The 17,823-nt window shown below is 42.5% G+C and overlaps 1 protein-coding gene across 1 annotated transcript in view; it reads right to left on the reverse strand.

Annotated features, from left to right (window-relative positions):
• The window catches only part of LOC115150530 (metabotropic glutamate receptor 2-like), a 93,655-nt gene that overhangs the window by 22,751 nt on the left and 53,081 nt on the right, over positions 1-17,823 (reverse strand). The window contains exons 3-4 of the mRNA XM_029693936.1: positions 8,166-9,006; positions 1,859-2,922 (exon numbers count right to left, since the gene is read on the reverse strand). Of these exons, the coding sequence (XP_029549796.1) occupies positions 1,859-2,922; positions 8,166-9,006 (1,905 nt within the window). The remainder of the gene's footprint in view (positions 1-1,858; positions 2,923-8,165; positions 9,007-17,823) is intronic.

Genomic DNA, 17,823 nt, shown 5'->3' on the forward strand with positions numbered 1-17,823 from the left:
TGTGGACGAAAACTAGCATAGTTCAGCTAGCCAGTTTGTTTAGCCAGGACAAACAAGAGTGGGACAGGATATAGCTGGGCGCACATGAGCACTAGGCTAATTCAGGACAGAAATGTTCATTTTATGCCCTAATATCAGGATCTGGCGGCAAACATTTTGATTAAACAATTCAGAGACTGAAACTAATACATCAGATGACAAATAATTAAGTAGAGCGAATCGATATACAATCCCGAAATCAGCTGTAACTGTCAATAGTAAAACAAAGCTTAAAATTATGTTTGAGTGAACCTGAATCCAGAAAATGAATGACTCCTCCTCCTCACCACTCTATTCCCACTGTCGCAAAGGGATTTAAGATGAAATTGTCAATCCTGTTACTGTCAACCCTTCTACTTTAATGTGCACTTCATTGGCATTTACTATATATATATATATTTTACTCTTGGAATGGGAAAACATGTTTTTTTATTTTTTACATGTGCTCTTTATGACAGAATATAAAAAAATCATTTTAAAAAAGCAAAACAAATTACCATACCCTAAAGGCCCTTTATTGATAGAATGACCCAGCTGTTATGCTTTTTGCTATGGTAGGCTCTGCTGTACACACTCCACATACAAGCTTGTGTACAGTATACACATACTGTACGCACATAATGTTGGAGAGCATTACTTTGAGCATTACTTTAGTAATGCATTACTAAATCCATTGACCAATCTTTAATAAATACCTTGAAACTTGTATTTATAGCATTTATCTGCTTAAATCATTGAACACAACCAGTGCTTATGGAGACAGGCTTATCTTTGAGGTTGGTGTCTATTTCCTTAAAGTGATACATCAGGATTTTGGCAATGAGGGTAGTATTTTTATGTCTCTGCATCTAGTATGAAGGAAGTTAGAGGTAGTTTCGCAAGCTATCGCTAACTAGCGTTAGCGCAATGACTGGAACTAGCATGCTTGGTGTTACCATAGACTTCCAGTCATTGCACTAACGCTACTTATCAACTTCCTTCAAACTGCAAGCAGAGACATAAACTTCATTGCCAAAATCCCGAAGTATCCCTTTAATGCACACAGCATTTTGCTCTATAAAATGTTGAAAAGACTACCACACTGTTGTGACCGGTATGACCAGTATAAACATAATATTAACAAATCCATCGCTGATCAGACTTGCAAAGACTAGGCTGCCTGTCATACACCCCCCAATTTCACGCTTCAGCACCATGGAGAGCATTATTTGATGTTGTGTTGTCTTTTTGGTGGCGCCATTGCTAGGATTTTTTTTTTTTATGCACATGACCGTGGGAATATCAGAGCGGTGTCCATGGTAACCTCGTGAACAATTCATTTAGACCCCGTGACTATTTGAAACAGGCGTTTACTTGCTGAAATGTAATAAAAGGGACAGGTGGATATTTGAGACTGCGTTTAATTGAAGTTTTATGGTAGGTATGGTAATGTGTTTCTCAGTCACATGAAAAGAGATCTGCTTCTTTTATCAGAGTTAAAGACAAGCAATCAAAGGGATTTGTTATCTGTTTAGAAAAAATTCAATGAGCCAAACTCACGTCCCCTGACTTATGACTTTAAGGACACAGGAAATACACAAGTAGAAATAACAACCAAGGGATTAGTTTCATGTGTCTTCAACCTCAGTTTGTAAAGTACTGTAGATATACACTGTATGTTAGGCGTTGTGTTGTTAATTTTTGTAAAAGTAGTGATGTACTGTGAAACTCAAAAACAACAAAAACATGTGACTTTGTTTACAAAATCAGGCATCAGGCATAGGATGTCTGCTTATTATTTACACCAGAATATCAAAGTCTATGTGATTTGATAACTCACCCTGTAGTCGCTGGCCGTGACATAGAAGATGGGCTGGAAGGCCAGCCAGATGATACAGGTGGTGTACATGGTGAACCCAATGAACTTGGCCTCGTTGAAGTTCTCGGGGCACTTCCTGGTCTTAAAGGCGTAGACAGTGCAGAGGATGATGAGGATGCAGTTGTAGCTGAGGGACATGAGCATACTGGAGTCCTTGCTGTTGCACTTGAGGGTGACTATGTCCCTCCTCTCAGGGTTTACTTCCTTCCTGACCCCCGGGGCCTCCACCAGGAGCCAGACCACCACCACCACCAGCTGGCAGGAGATCAGACCCCCGCAGATGGCCACCTGCGAGGCAGGGCTGATGAACCTCGGCCGCTGGGCTCCGTCCTTCACCCCGCTGAAGATGCGTGCGATGCGGTTGGTCTTGGTGAGAAGCGCAGAGTAGCACACAGCGAAGGAGGTGCCAAGGCCTAGTCGACGTAGGGTACACACAGCCATGGAGGGCTTGGAGATATAGATGAAGGTCATGCTGTAGCACATCAGAATACCCAGCAGGAGGATGTAGGACAGCTCCCTCCCGCTGGCCTTCACCACAGGGGTGTCGTTGTGCTTGAGGAAGAGGCCGATGATGAAGAGTGTACACATCATGCCCAGGCAGGAGATGGTAACAGGGCCGATAGCCCAGGCGTCCTCCCAGCGGATGTACTCCTCTGGTAGGTTGTAGCAGCCTGTCAGGTTGGCCAGGGGCCATTCGCTAAACTTGCAGTCGGCGCAGGTGAACTCGTCCTTCAAGTACTGGTAAGGCTGGCAGGGGATGCAGATCCAGCAGCACACATCTCCAGGCTGCATGCTCTTCACCTCGTTCTTCCTGCAGGGGTCGCTACATTGGGAGGTGGGTGCGGCATGGCCTTCCCAGGGGATCTGGCTGGTGTTAAGGGTCAGATTCTGGGCCCAGTAGCCCACCTTACGGTAGACGTAGCGTCCGTCCTCTTTGTGGTAGTGAAAGATGTTGTAGCGGCCTAAACTGTCTCCAAAGATATCGAACCTCACCATGTTCTCTGTGTCTGCTGGACGGAATGGAGCTGCAGGGTGAGAAAGAGAAGACCATGGTCATGTTATGATGGTTGAAAGTGAAATAAACACATTTATGTCTATCCTTGACAATACAATATATCATTCACCCTCTGAACTCTGACTCACTCAGATTCGTATTTTGAATTGTGTACAATGTATACAATGAATCCAGGGTCTTGGAGTCAACATGTTTTGATTGAATGAGCTTGTATCTGCTTCATCACTTCACCTCTCTGTATTCCCCTCTGACATTCCATTCCTTTCACATGGGATTAAACAGTAGCTGATGCATCAGGGACACAGGTGCAAACCCAGCATTTACATAACTGAAGCCAGAAGGTTGAGTCTGTTTTCTTTGACACAGGCTTATTGCACTCAAATGAGAACCTCAGAGAGAGGTTTAAAAGTTGTTTTTTTTACTATTCAGGTGCCAACAACTATGGGTATAGACCAGATTCATTCAACACCATGCAATTGACAGTTACTATACAATCAGTTGGTACCATGTCAAAAAGATTGAACATTTATCTTAACATCAATCCATTCATAATGTCTAACTATGGAATTAAACATTCTTAACGTCTAACTATGGTATAACAATTTGCAAGACATGGATAGAAACACCAATGTATTCATAGCTAGAAAGTAAACAGAGCAAAATGACAGAATTGCACCTGGACCGTTGAGATGTTTAGAGATTTTTAGAACCATTCTCAGCTGAATAGCCCCATTATTCTCCATAGAGAATCATCGAGTCTCTTTTGAACTAGAGGAAATGGGGCTTTGTAATGGATGAAGGGTAATTGTGACCCTGCTGTACTGCCATTTCCCCAAAGATTTCCATACACTTCAGGCAATTCTAGTCTTGTAATCCAATCTGATGTCTTCTGACAGCAAGCTCCCCTGGGGATCCATCTACAATCCATGGACGGCTGAGATGGTTAGCTTGGCTAAAGCAACCCTCATGGACTTTGAACCCCCCCCCCCCCCCCCCCCCCACCGTCACTCATGATTAGAAATATTCCCACCTTTTACTGCATCCCTACCATAAGACTTGGAGACACAACTACTCAGTCAAGGGTTTAGTAGTTAGAGCATTCGGCTTGGTGGGGTTGTTGTTATCTGTGTTGTACAGATGTGTTGCTGCTATAGGGTTTTACATAAATTATCTGTTACACTGACTATCTCTGGTCACCACCTGACTGAAAGTGTCGTTCCCTGATGAGGGAGTTTATGTGATTCCTATATGTAATATTCAGGCTGTAGGCCAAGTCACTCTCCACACACTCCAGGCAGATGAGATGCATGGCAAAATGAGCCTCAGCGTGTGAGGCTGGAAATTGATGTTTCCTCTTTGCAAATTGAATCATTACAAGCTCTTATCTTCAGCAGCAATATAAAAACAATTATAATTAGTCCTGGACTGTTCCCACGTACTGTAGGATGGTAGGAATTGATACAATGGATCAAAATTTCTGGAATCAAATCTTTCAGCAAGTAGGGCACTCATGGGTAGATTATGATTGCAGTATATCATGCAGTGTAGTTCATTTTCAACATTATGTGTCGAGAGGCTAATAAGAGACAAAATGATAAAGATGAAAGAGACTTTAGTCATCAACCAAAAATCAAATACAAAGAAATACAGTTGAATATGGTCTATTTGTTCTCTGGCAATAATCTCATGGAAAATCACTTCTTAGGATATAGCCATTTCTGAGGATATAGAAAATCAAATTTCTCTGTATACATCTAACAGGGTTTCTGCCACTGCAGAAATATGTATTCAATGTTTATGTATTCCTACTGGTTGGTTGAATTTACATATCAACAAGGTGTTATGCCACTGGTCATGCTTGCAGATAGGGGAAAATTGCGGACGTCAATTCTTCCAAGTCCAATAATTCTATCCAAGTGGTAGGTCACGTTCTGAAATAGTGCATTATATTTACAATGTGTCAGAGGTCGCTTTGTACATTGCCTATACAGTACCAGTCAAAAGTTTGGACATACCTACTCATTCAAGGGTTTTTCTTTATTTTTACTATTTCCTACATTGTAGAATAATAGTGAAGACATCACAACTATGAAATAACACATATGGAATCATTTAGTTACCAAAAAGGTGTTAAACAAATCAAAATATATTTTATATTTGAGATTCTTCAAAGTAGCCACCCTTTGCCTTGATGACAGCTTTGCACACTCTTGGCATTCTCTCAATCAGCTTCATGAGGTACTCACCTGGAATGAATTTTAATTAACAGGTGTGCATTGTTCGAAGTTCATTTGTGGAATTTCATTCCTTCTTAATGTGTTTGAGCAAATCAGTTGTGTTGTGACAAGGTAGTGGTGGTACACAGAAGATATTTGATAAAAGACCAAGTCCATATTATGGCAAGAACAGCTCAAATAAGCAAAGAGAAACAACAGTCCATCATTGCTTTAAGACATGAAGGTCACTCATTCCAGAAAATGTCAAGAACTTTGAAAGTTTCTTGAAGTGCAGTCGCAAAAACCATCAAGCGCTATGATGAAAATGTCTCTCATGAGTGTTAAACTAATGAAAATACCCCTTGCCTTGACGACAGATTTGCACACTCTTGACATTCTCTCACCAGCTTCACCTGGAATGCAAAGGGTGGCTACTTTGAAGAACCTCAAATATAAATATATTTAGATTTGTTTAACACTTTTTTGGTTACTACATGATTCCATGTGTTATTTCACAGTTTTGATGTCTTCACTATTAGTCTGCAATGTAGAAAATAGTAAAGAATAAAGAAAAACCCTTGAATGAATAGGTGTTTCCAATTTTTGACTGGTACTGTGTATACATACTGCTCAAAAAAATAAAGGGAACACTTAAACAACACATCCTAGATCTGAATGAAATAAATAATCTTATTAAATACTTTTTTCTTTACATAGTTGAATGTGCTGACAACAAAATCACACAAAAATAATCAATGGAAATCTAATTTATCAACCCATGGAGGTCTGGATTTGGAGTCACACTCAAAATTAAAGTGGAAAACAACACTACAGGCTGATCCAACTTTGATGTAATGTCCTTAAAACAAGTCAAAATGAGGCTCAGTAGTGTGTGTGGCCTCCACGTGCCTGTATGACATCCCTACAATGCTTGGGCATGCTCCTGATGAGGTGGCGGATGGTCTCCTGAGGGATCGCCTCCCAGACCTGGACTAAAGCATCCGCCAACTCCTGGACAGTCTGTGGTGCAACGTGGCGTTGGTGGATGGAGCGAGACATGATGTCCCAGATGTGCTCAATTGGATTCAGGTCTGGGGAACAGGCGGGCCAGTCCATAGCATCAATGCCTTCCTCTTGCAGGAACTGCTGACACACTCCAGCCACATGAGGTCTAGCATTGTCTTGCATTAGGAGGAACCCAGGGCCAACCGCACCAGCATATGGTCTCACAAGGGGTCTGAGGATCTCATCTCGGTACCTAATGGTAGTCAGGCTACCTCTGGCGAGCAAATGGAGGGCTGTGCGGCCCCCCAAAGAAATGACACCCCACACCATGACTGACCCACCGCCAAACCGGTCATGCTGGATGATGTTGCAGGCAGCAGAACGTTCTCCACGGCGTCTCCAGACTCTGTCACGTCTGTCACGTGCTCAGTGTGAACCTGCTTTCATCTGTGAAGAGCACAGGGCGCCAGTGGCGAATTTGCCAATCTTGGTGTTCTCTGGCAAATGCCAAACGTCCTGCACGGTGGTGGGCTGTAAGCACAACCCCCACCTGTGGACGTCGGGCCCTCATACCACCCTTATGGAGTCTGTTTCTGACCGTTTGAGCAGACACATGCACATGTGTGGCCTGCTGGAGGTCATTTTGCAGGGCTCTGGCAGTGCTTCTCCTGCTCCTCCTTGCACAAAGGCGGAGGTAGTGGTCCTGCTGCTGGGTTGTTGCCCTCCTGGTAGCGCCTCCATGCTCTGGACACTACGCTGACAGACACAGCAAACCTTCTTGCCACAGCTCGCATTGATGTGCCATCCTGGATGAGCTGCACTACCTGAGCCACTTGTGTGGGTTGTAGACTCCGTCTCATGCTACCACTAGAGTGAAAGCACCGCCAGCATTCAAAAGTGACCAAAACATCAGCCAGGAAGCATAGGAACTGAGAAGTGGTCTGTGGTCCCCACCTGCAGAACCACTCCTTTATTGGGGGTGTCTTGCTCATTGCCTATAATTTCCACCTGTTGTCTATTCCATTTGCACAACAGCATGTGAAATTCATTGTCAATCAGTGTTGCTTCCTAAGTGGACATTTTGATTTCACAGAAGTGTGATTGACTTGGAGTTACATTGTGTTGTTTAAGTGTTCCCTTTATTTTTTTGAGCAGTGTATATATATATATATATATATATATATATATATATATATATATATATATGTATATATGTATATATGTATGTATGGTACCTGTTAGATATTGGGGGCTTCCTGTGATGTGCTTTTGTATGTATGATTGCTGTACAAGTGAGATAGTTAGCATGCCTGAAATATAATGGTCACATTAGCCCCTGCTAATACACAGTTGTTTCCATGTTGTAGACAAATCTACAGCCATCAACAGACTTCTGTCCTGCACATCTAGTGTGTTTTCTTTGTGTCTATTGTCAGAGAGTAAACCACAGATCAACTGGGACCATTGGCTGGCATTCCTGCAAGTCAAGTCCGGCCTCTCCCATCTCCTCATTGGTGTTTATGAGCATATACCCATGTGGGTGATTGAAAGATGAACTGATGTCCACACTCCAGTCGGTTGTAGTAATGCACTGTAAAGTTGGTTGCCAACCGCCATATAAAGTCCAAAGAAGTAAAAAAGAGGCCTGAGGAAGGAGGAGAGATGACGAAAGGAATTCAGTTTACTGTTTATTCTGTGGATGAATTGTCGGAGTAGAGGACCTTGTGCATTTCAGGTAAAATAACAACCCAATGTTTATATCCCAGGACAAATTAGCTAGCAACAGCAAGCTAGCTAGCTAAATTGCCATAAATGTTTAATGCTTTTTGACCTGTCCACAAATTATTTTAATTTGTTCATAGTTTGTTTTGATATTTCAACCTGCGTGTCCTGATCGTGTCTGGTGTGGCGGTACAAAATCAACATGCGCACGCAGGCGCACCCGCGCGTCCGGTTTGGTCAACATGTTAACGATCACATCTGTTACATAATGTATAGTGAAGTAGCCATACTCATCAATCTTCAAACTCACCGTCAAACTTGGTCTTCAGGATATACTCCCTGTAGAACCTCTTGCCGTTGCCTGGCTTCAGAGCGTCACAGATCTTGGTGGTGGAGTTGGGGCACAGCGACTGCCTCATGTTATGCAGGGCATGTGCCATGGCATAGACAGCGTTCACCACAAACATGATCTTGGACTCCTGCTCAAACAGGCCATCCCGCAGAGAGTGCTTCCCACAGCCCAGGTCATGGAGGCTACATTGGAATCTATTCTCCCAGAACTCCCTGAACCAGGGGTTACGTGTGTTGTTGTAGGGATTCAGGCCCGTGAAGTACTCAGCAAACTGAGGGATGGGGTAGGAGGCCAGCTCGATGGTGAAGGCTCCGTCCGCCACAGCCTCGCTGCCCCTCACCACGATCTCCTGCGCCCCCCAGCCATCGCTGGCCACCCAGGTGAAGGACGCATTCAATCGGTTGGCTGCAACCAGCAGCTCCCGGGCGTCCTCGCTGCGTGTGAAGAGAATGACCACCTTGGCATTGGACTTCTGCCGCAGCGAATGGATCACCTGGTCATAGCTGTAGCGGTTCATCGAGCGGCTGACCTTGGCTGAGGTGGCGATACAAATCTGGCGGGCGCGGGCCTCCTGCTGGAAGGCGTCGATGCCCGTCTCGCCGTAGTCGCCCTCCGATGCCACGGTTGACACATAGGTCCAGTTGAAGAAGCGCAGGATCTCTGCCATGGCCTTGGCCTGATAGAAGTCAGGGGGCACCGTGCGGGCAAAGTAGTCATAGCGGCTCTTGTCACTGAGCTTGGCGCTGGTGGAGGCGTAGCTGATCTGAGGGATCTGGAAGAGACGAAGGAGGTTGGCCACCTGGAGAGAAAGAGAGAGAGGTACTATGAGAGCATGATCAAGATTTAAACAATACTGTAGGGGCTTTGTTCGATCTGTAATATAAGTCTTTACATTATACCCTAGTAATAGTACTGGTAAAGTATAGTACTTATAACTGTTATACATGTAAAACAATTCACTGAATGAATTATTGGGAGTTCTGATATTTTATTAAATCAAAACAAATATTGCTTGTGGGTCATTTCTTTATAACTCAAGTGGTGAAAGGAGCTACATCAGATACAGAATACAGTAATCTCACTAACAGTTTGGCCTAAAGGGACAATCAGTCTCACTTCAATCTGCAGCCTCTCATCGCTCTCTGAGGTCCCAGCAGTGTTTCACAACTCTCCTTTCTGCTGATTGTCTGACAACATCCTGGGCTTGCCACGGGCTCCAGGGATGCCCACATAGACTACAACCCAGATCTGTCATATCTGATCTACCACACTGTCGACAACGTCCACCAATAAAACCATGCAATATCTGATGATTCATTGGCTTGCGAGAAAAAGCATTTTAAGGCTAATTTCCCCCAAATTCTACATATTTTGCCATGGGGCATAGAGAAAATGTTGCAGTTTCAAAGTAAGTTTGCTGCAGTTCTACACAATTTGCCACAGGGGTGGAGAATATATTTTTTAAACTAATTTCATACAATCCTACACATTTTGCCATAGGGGGGATAGAAATGTTTGCAGTTTTTAAAATGATGTGAGAGTGACTAACAGAATGAATATGGACCTCCCAGTTGGTAATTTGACCATGATTACTACAAGTTTACATAGCCGGCTAGACTAATTGACCCATCTAAAATGTTTTTGCTGACATGAGCTAATTGAGTTTCTAACCAGGTTTCTATGAAACAAAAATGTTGCGTAAAGTACGTTGGATAAAACATTTCACGAAAGGCCTGATGGAAACAGCTAATTTGTCGGTAAACTTTCCAAATGTCATGTCATCGTGTTATTATATAAATATTCGCACATAAAACCGTTTCCACCGCCATTTCTCGCAGAATTAGTTTTGCCGACACAAAAAGATCCCACCATGTGGAACGAATAAATGATCTGTCGGATTTTATAAATTTGGACTGAAACTTCATGTTTCCATCACAGCTGTCATAATGTTTGTTGATATGGTATGACTTCTCACATAAAAACTTTGGATGGAAATGTGGTTAGTGACTGACATAACAAGAGAAAAACTGCTTATACACAACAACATTTAGAAATTGCACCTTGTGTATTCTGTTATTCTATCTCTCAACAGTAAGTTGAGACCCCAACTGAGTTCCGACTGCGATGTGTAGGCTTAAAAAATGGCCACCATTTGCCCATCGCTGATTTAAATTATTTATAGATTCCATTTCACTATCAAGAAATACACATAGAAAGACAGACAGAGGGGGTGAGAATACATCATAGAATCAAAAAAAGCCTGAAATGTTGTATTTTTCCCTGTCTGTAATAGGTTTTGTCAGTGACCAATGACGTGGTGCAGTAGAAGCTGCTCACTGACTTTAGCTTGAGGCATTTCTCTGGAAGACTAAGGAGAGACTGGCCTGATCACTCCAAAGGATGCCACACCACATTTATTTTCCTTTAATTCAGGGTCTCACAGCCCCACTCTCACAGCACAACATCCTGAATTCCAATAAACCATTTATTTAATCCAATGCAGCCATTTTTATCTCAATATCAAATAATTTCTGGGTAACTATGAAGTACCTTACTGTGATTGTTTCCAATTAAAATGGTCAAAAATAAACAAAAATAGCTTCTTAGCAAGGAGCAATTTCTCCAGAATTTATTTTTCTAGAACTGTCCAGGAGTGGTCTGAGTTGGGAAGGGAAAACTAAAAACTAGCTGTGTTTGGCAGAGCGGTTTTGAACTCTCCTTCTTATTAATCGAGTAACTAATTTACCGTCTGGTGATGTCACCAAGCAGAGCAAATTCCATCCCACCAAAACAGGCTGAAATTTCAGGTGGTCTTTTTGAAACAGCTCTTACACTAAAATGGCATTATCATTATTTTCACAATTTCACAGTATTATTCCAACCTCATAGTGTGGAAATATATATAAAACAAGAAAATCTGTTTTTTTGACCACACTGGGCCATTAAAAAAAATAATATATGTATGGTCATGTATAGAACATAATTTGACCAATACCTCTATGAGATATCTAATTCATTCTGTCCATCATATTAATAAAATATTAAATGATTTCGCTTGTAAAAAAAAATGTGTGACTGAAAATGAAGCCAAACATTGGGAGAAGTCAGGAAAAATCTGATGTGAAGTGCCTGGATGACTGTTAATCATGGGAATCTTTGTTATTCTCCTAGATCAGAGGGTTGAATAACAGATGAGCCAAAGGCAGTGATTGCCTCACTGAGATATTTATTACAACTAATGAGATAATATTGTTGACCCCCCCCCAGGTTAAAATAATTATGACATAAGACTGTAAAAACACCAGTAAATCAGCTCCAAGTGACTTTAAATTGTGAAATCGTTTCCGAAGCATTCCCCAAAATAATAGAGACATACCGTGCATTCGGAAAGTATTCAGGCCCCTTGACTTCTTCCACATTTTGTTACGTTACAGGCCTATCCTAAAATGGATAAAATATTTTTTTGTCCTCATCAATCTACACACAATACCCCATAATGACATAACAAAATCAGGTTTTCAGAACTTTTTAAAAAATACACTGGAAATAACACATTTACATAAGTATTCAGACCCTTTACTCAGTACTTTCTTGAAGCACCGTTGGCAGCGATTACAGCCTCGAGTCTTCTTGGGTATTATGCTACAAGCTTGGCACACCTGTATTTGGGGAGTTTCTCCCATTCTTCTCTGCAGATCCTTAGGTTGGATGGGGACTGTCACTGCACAGCTATTTTCAGGTCTCTCTAGAGATGTTTAATCGGGTTCAAGTCCGGGCTCTGGCTGGGCCACTCAAGGACATTCAGAGACTTCTCCCGAAGCCACTCCTGCGTTGTCTTGGCTGTGTGCTTAGGGTTGCTGTCCTGTTGGAAGGCATACATTCGCTCCAGTCTGAGGTCCTGAGCGCTCTGTAGCAGGTTTTCATCAAGGATCTCTCTGTACTTGCTCCATTCATCTTTCCCTCGATCCTGACTAGTCTCCCAGTCCCTGACGCTGAAAAACTTCACCACAGTATGATGCTGCCACCACCATGCTTCACCGTATGGATGGTGCCAGATTTCCTCCAGACATGATGCTTGGCATTCAGGCCAAATAATTCAATCTTGGTTTCTTATTTAGGCATCTTATTTATCATGGTCTGATAGTCTTTAGGTGACTTTTGTCAAACTCCAAGTGCGCTGTCATGTGCGCTGTCATGCCGTTTACGGAGGAGTGGCCTTCTGGACCTTCTGGAAGGTTCTCCCATCTCCACAGAGGAACTGTGGAGCTCTGTCAGAGTGACCATCAGGTTCTTGGTCACCTCCCTGACCAAGGCCCTTTTCCCCTGATTGCTCAGTTTGGCCAGGCGGCCAGCTCTCGGAAATGTCTTTGTGGTTACAAACTTCTTACATTTAAGAATGATGGTTCTTGTGGACCTTCAAAGCTGCAGAAATGTTTTGGTACCCTTCCCCAGAGCTGTGCTTCGACACAATCCTATCTCGGAGCTCTATGGTCAATTCCTTCGACCTCATGGCTTAGTTTTTGCTCTGACATGCACTGTCAACTGTGGGACCTTATATGGACAGGTGTGTGCCTTTCCAAATCATGTCCAATCAATTGAATTTACCACAGGTGGACTCCAATCAAGTTGTAGAAACATCTCAAGAATGATTAATGGAAACAGGATGCACCTGAGCTCAATTTCGACTCTCATAGCAAAATGTCTGAACACGTATGTAAATAAGGCATTTCATTTTTTTTATTCTATAAATTTGACAAAATTTCTAAAAATCTGTTTTCATTTTGTCATTATAGTGTATTGTGTGTAGATTGATGAGGAAAAATGTGAATTTAATCAATTTTAGAATAAGGCTGTAACGTAACAAAATTTGGAAAAAGTCAAGGGGTCTGAATACTTTCTGAAGGGACTATATGCGATTGTATACAAATGTACCATTTTAGTCAAATGGTATATCTGTTTGGGCTTCTTGTGGTCAATTTGCAATCTATTTATTATTATGTCCCAGCCCCCTGACCATCCACTCAAGAGAAAATCGGCCCGCGACTGAATCTAGTTGATGATCTGGGCGGCAGCGTAGTCTAGTGGTTAGAGTGTTGGGCTAGCTAACTGAAAGATTGCAAGTTCAAATCCCTGAGCTGACAAGGTACAAATCTGTTGTTCTGTCCCTGAACAAGGCAGTTAACCCACTGTTCCTAGGCCGTCATTGAAAATAAGAATTTGTTCTTAACTGACTTGCCTAGTTAAATAAAGGTAAAAAAAATCAAAAATAATTATCCATGGCTAGGGTCTAGACTCTAAACCTCAGAATGTCATATATGGTGACTTATATTGTCACAGGACATACTGCAACACTTTTACAGTAATATGTAACTAAAATCACCTCTTCTTTGTACAAGAGGTGGCAGTCAAACCATATTCAAAATAGTTATGTTTTATGCATGTTTTCCATAGAAACTGTTAAAAGACACAGATGAGGGGTCCTCTGTCTGTGTGCTGAATGGTTAATATTTTAAAAGTATGCTACCCTGGAGGCTTCCTGCCTGGCTCACTAGAGATTCCCTGACTAGGAACTCTAGTTACTATTGCCATGAAACATTCTCCAAAAACTCTTCTTCCCTAACCCACCTCGACAGGCTTTTAAAACACATGTACAGACAGCTGGCAGCAGCCTGTTCTCTCTCTCCTAGGAGAATGGGAGGACACACTTAAGTGGTAACTAAAAGTACAACTTCTACCTTTCATTTAAAAAAATAACTTCCTAGATTAGCACTACCAACAACCTTAAATTTGCTCAATTGTCATACAACACTGATTTTAAATGGGATTTATGCAGCCCTTACATCATTGACAAGGCATATAAATGCAGTCCAGGAATGGCAATAAACAATGCCTTAGCACTTCAACTCACTTGACAGATTTCACTTTTTCAAAAACACTATAATCATAAGAGTGAGATGAGAGAAATAAAATAAAATTGGGGCAGAATATGCAGAGCCGCGGCTGATGGTGTAGGCATAGGACATGCGTAGCAGACACATTAAAGTGTCACCTAGCTAAGTCCACACATGGACACACTACTGAGCTTACTGTGACTTGGAATGGAAAAACTTAAGATCAGCATCAAAAGAAAATGGTATACGTTTATACAAGTCTACTCTGCAAATAAATATGCATTTGTCAAAATTATTACATCATTTCCAATCAAGATTTTGTTTTTCTTTCATCACGCTTCTGAAGTCTCTTCCCCATGCATCTTTTCCCTGTTTTTATCAAATCCATACACAGTCCCAGAGGAGGAGATAAAGCGTAACCCAAAGGCCATATCAAGGATTCAGTGGTGTTGTGGGAATTGATTAAAACCATTTATCTGACTTACTTATCATTATCAGACTTCCCCACCACTCAAATATGTGAATGCTGTCAAGCCCATTTGAGTGATACCTATAACAGATTGTGGCCAGTGCTTTGGGGAATGACATGATTCACCCATCCCTCACATCTCCAGCATTTTGATTAATTTGCTCAGAGGCAACTCTAAACTTTTGGGCAAATGACTGATCTGTCAGTCTGGTAGACATAGAAATCAATTACACTTCAAGCAGAAAACTCCTATGTATTGGGCAAGAAATATCTTTCACACGGTTTACATGCCTTGAATCACCTCTGTATAACACACATAGGTATTGATTAACTTCTAATCCAGTTCCATATTCACTTTTTACTGCAGCCTAGCTGACTTAAACATGTTAGACATGCAGCTCATACTATTCCCGACACGCTGAGTCTCCTCCTCAGTGAGAGAGCTCTGTATTTAATTACGAAAATTAGGAAGCAGGCAGGGAGAGGATTTGCATTGGAAGAGTCTGCTATAGAGGGGAGTACTTGGAAAGTGGTTCACTCTAGAGCAATGGTAATACACAGCCTGAGTGTGGAAAGAGGGATAGATAGCAGGCTTTTCAGCTCTCATGTATTCTGAACACAGAAAGAAACCCAGCACAGTGGAAAAACAGAGTGCCTAAAGGTAAGAATACAAAAACACAGCCGAGCACCATGTCCACGGCTCAGTATCAAAACACAGCAACGTGAGTAAAAGTACAGGAGCAGAGAGTGTTGCAGAACTCTTTATTACATTAATACTAGACATCTCTGGAGTGGTCATTTACACTTGGTGGGTTTGGGAAATTTCCCCAGTGCAATATTAGAGGGAAGAGTACAGTAAAAAAAAAAATGCAAATGTGTATATATATATATATATATATATATATATATATATATATGAAAAGAAAAGGAAATACCTTATTTACATAAGTATTCAGACATTTTGCTATGAGACTCGAAATTGAGCTCAGGTGCATCCTGTTTCCATTGATCATCATTGAGATGTTTCTACAACTTGATTCCACCTGTGGTAACTTCAATTGATTGGACATGATTTGGAAAGGCACGCACCTGTCTATATAAGGCCCCACAGTTGACAGTGCATTTCAGAGCAAACACTAAGCCATGAGGTCGAAGGAATTGTCCGTAGAGCTCCGAGACAGGATTGTGTCGAAGCACAGATCTGGGGAAGGGTACCAAAACATTTCTGCAGCTTTGAAGGTCCCCAAGAACACAGTGGCCACCAGCATTCTTAAATGGAAGAAGTTTGGAACCAACAAAACTCTTCCTAGAGTTGGCCGCCCGGCCAAACTGAGCAATCAGGGGAGAAGGGCCTTGGTCAGGGAGGTGATCAAGAACCCAATGGTCACTCTGATAGAGCTCCAGAGTTCCTCTGTGGAGATGGGATAACCTTCCAGAAGGACAACCATCTCTGCAGCACTCCACCAGTCAGGCCTTTATGGTAGAGTGGCCAGACAGAAGCTACTCCTCAGTAAAAAGTACATGACAACCCGCTTGGAGTTTGCCAAAGGGCACCTAAAGACTCTCAGACCATGAGAAACAAGATTCTCTGGTTTGATGAAACCAAGATTGAACTCTTTGGCCTGAATGCCAAGCGTCACATCTGGAGGAAACATGGCACCATCCCTACAGTGAAGCATGGTGGTGGCAGCATCATGCTGTGGGGATGTTTTTCAGCGTCAGGGACTGGGTGACTAGTCTTAATTGAAGCAAAGATGAACGGAGCAAAGTACAGAGAGATCCTTGAACCTGCTCTAGAGTGCTCATGACCTCAGACTGGGGCGAAGTTTCACCTTCCAACAGGACAACGACTGTAAGCACTCAGCCAAGACAATGCAGGCGTGGCTTCGGGACAAGTCTCTGAATGTCCTTGAGTGGCCCAGCCAGAGCCTGTACTTGAACCCGATTGAACATCTCTAGAGAGACCTGAAAATAGCTGTGCAGCAATGCTCCCCATCCAAACTGACAGAGCTTGAGAGGATCTGCAGAGAAGAATGGGAGAAACTCCCCAAATACAGGTGTGCCAAGCGTGTAGCATCATACCCAAGAAGGCTTGAGGCTGTAATCGCTGCCAAAGGTGATTCAACAAAGTACTGAGTAAAGAGTCTGAATACTTAAATTAGCAACAAAAAAATTACAAAAATTGCTTTGTCATTATGGGGTACTGTGTGTAGAAAAAAAAACGATTTAATACATTTTAGAATAAGGCTGTAACTTAACAATATGTGGAAAAAGTCAAGGGGTCTGAATACTTTTCGAAGGCACTGTATTTGATGACACCATGTGAAGTATCTTATCTATTCCATTTGATCAATTCCATTGATTAATGCTGCATGAAAATCATTTTCAAACTGCATTTGTACAAGATGAGCAAAAAGGATCAACAGCAGCAGCAGGTGTTTTTATAGGCTCATAAATATTCCTGTAGGAAGCAGCAGCCTTCACCTCGGCACTGTGTTGACGGTGTTACTATCACCAGACAATCTCCTCCATGTGATTCATGGCCTATGTGCACCTCATTGGTCTGGATATTTGCTAGACATGTGCTGGTTCTGTTAAAGAATAAAGGACATCCAGCGGCTGGGGGAACAGAGAGAGGGAAGAGATAAGGGAGATTGTGAGATAAAGAGGGAGTGGGAAGAGAGAGGGAGGGAGAGAGAGGAAGGGAAGGAGAGGCCAGAGAGAGAAGAGGAGGGAGAGAGAGACTGTCCTAGCTCACACTGGCACAACCTCATGGAGATGTCATGATTTTTTCAACCTGAAAAGGCGACCTACTCTTCCCAGAAGGTTGTCTCAGTGTGCCTCTACAGCAATAACACAATTTCCCCACTGCAGCCATCCTGGGCCATGCTCACTATCACATATGCACAGCAGCACACTCACACACTCTCAAACAAACATTTGCAAACACTGTCATGACATTGCCCTCTTTGGGTACAGCGAGCACTATTCCCCCCTCCCTCTGCACCATCTCCCTACCACTCTCTCTGTTACACTCAGGCTGCTCTGGTCAGAGAGGTCGTAAATGCCTGGAGGAGAATCCTGCCTCAGGGCCAGACAGTATAGAGAGAGTGAGTTTCATAGAGAGAACAAAGGAATTTCTTCCACCTCACAGAACTGGAGGTCCGAACAATATTTATGTTCTGGAGAACGTATAAAAGATCGGTGAAGAATCCAGCTACAAACTGGTCCGTTTGGTACAATTTTGTGAAACTCA

This window comes from Salmo trutta, chromosome 16 (genome assembly GCF_901001165.1).
Source record: "Salmo trutta chromosome 16, fSalTru1.1, whole genome shotgun sequence".
Classification (NCBI taxonomy): domain Eukaryota; kingdom Metazoa; phylum Chordata; class Actinopteri; order Salmoniformes; family Salmonidae; genus Salmo; species Salmo trutta.